Below are 1,650 nucleotides of genomic sequence, written 5' to 3' on the forward strand. Positions count from 1 at the left end.
CTCATCCCCCTCCTTATGCCACACACCCAGGCTCCACAAAGATGTACAGCGAATCACGTAATAACTTTTGGTGGAGGAATATGCAAGGAGAAATAGCTTTGTTCGTTTCAAAATGTATACTTTGTCAAGGGGTGAAAGCAGAGCATCAGAGACCATCAGGGCTATTAAATCCAACGGACATACCTGAATGGAAGTGGTAAAAGATCTCAATGGATTTTGTAGTAGGTATTCCTAGGTCGGCAAAAGGTCATGATGCCATTTAGGTTATAGTAGACCAACTTACAAAATCTTCCTAATTTCTACCGGTCCGTATGACTTTCAGTCTGGGACAGTTTGCACAATTATATGTCAGAGAAATCGTTCGACTTCATAGGGTACCAACATCTATTGTGTCGGATAGAGACCTGAGATTCACTTCAAAATTTTGGAGGATCTTCAAATAGCTATGGGAACTAAGTTATCTTTCAGTACAACATATTACCCTCTAGACAGTCAGAACGAACTATCCAATTATTAGAAGATATGTTGAGGGCATGTATACTAGATTTGGGTGGTAAATGGGAGAACCATTTGCTGTTGGTGGAGTTTGCATACAATAATAGTTTTCAAGCTACTATCACATTGCACCATATGAGGCATTGTATGGCCGAAGTTGTCGTTCACCAATATGTTGGGATGAGATCGGGGAGAGGAGAATCCAGGGTCCAAAACTTATTAAGAAGACTGTAGAGATGATAGATAAGATTAGAATGAGGATTAAGATAGCTCAAGATCGCCAAAAGAGCTATGCAAATAAGAGAAGAAAAGAACTGGAATTTGAGGTGAGAGAAAAAGTATTTCTCAAAGTTGCCCCAACAAAAGGGATACTCCAATTTGGAAAGAAAGGGAAGCTAAAACCAAGATTTATCGGCCCATTTGAGGTTCTCGAGAAGGTTGGAAATGTAGCAAATCATTTGGCAATGCCACTTGAACTATCGGCAATGCATGATGTATTTCATATTTTTATGTTGAGAAAGTACATCTACAATCCAAGTCATGTGGTCAATGATCAGTCATTGGACGTACAGAGTGATATGACTTAGGAAGAAGTACCTATAATGGTTATAGAGAGGAATGTACACACTTTGAGAAATCGAAAAGTATCATTAGTCAAAGTCCAATGGAGTAAACATGAGAAGGATGATGCTACATGGGAGAGAGAAGCAGATGTTTTGGCCAAGCATTCAGACCTCTTTAATCGAGTAAATTAAATTTCAAGGACGAAATTATTTTAAAGGGTAATGATTATAGCGACTGAAATTAAATTTTCATTTATTTCACCCTGTCATGTTTTATAATTCGAGATACCGATGGACTAAGTTAGAAATTAAAAAAAAAAAAAAAAGCTTTCGGTCAAATAATCAAGTATTCATCTAGCAAAAATTTTCATATCAATATTGGGCTTGTTTCGAAACTTATATTAAATGGCAAATTATGCACTCAAGAAAAAGTTATTTCGGATTGGTTAGGACCATGATATTTATGTTCAAAGAATTCATAGGCTTAATTAAGTTAATTAGGGGTTTAATCAATTAATTTTGGCAGCCATGTGACGTGTGAAATGGAATGGGGTGTTTCAATATTTTGGTTTAGTATGAAAGTCATCTGGAA

The 1,650-nt window shown here is 36.7% G+C and overlaps 1 protein-coding gene across 1 annotated transcript; it reads left to right on the forward strand.

The window, feature by feature from the left end:
• The first annotated feature begins 731 nt into the window (after positions 1 to 731).
• Positions 732 to 1,082, forward strand: LOC111389241. Its single transcript, XM_023014133.1, has one exon. The coding sequence runs from the start codon at positions 732 to 734 to the stop codon at positions 1,080 to 1,082; it is 351 nt and encodes a 116-aa protein (XP_022869901.1).
• Positions 1,083 to 1,650: the final 568 nt, after the last annotated feature.

The sequence above is a fragment of the Olea europaea genome, unplaced genomic scaffold (assembly GCF_002742605.1).
Source record: "Olea europaea var. sylvestris unplaced genomic scaffold, O_europaea_v1 scaffold5710, whole genome shotgun sequence".
NCBI classification, from domain to species: Eukaryota; Viridiplantae; Streptophyta; class Magnoliopsida; order Lamiales; family Oleaceae; genus Olea; species Olea europaea.

Coding starts and splice junctions, on each gene's coding strand:
- LOC111389241 (XM_023014133.1), top strand. CDS start 732: ATGATAGATAAGATTAGAATGAGGATTAAGATAGCTCAAGATCGCCAA.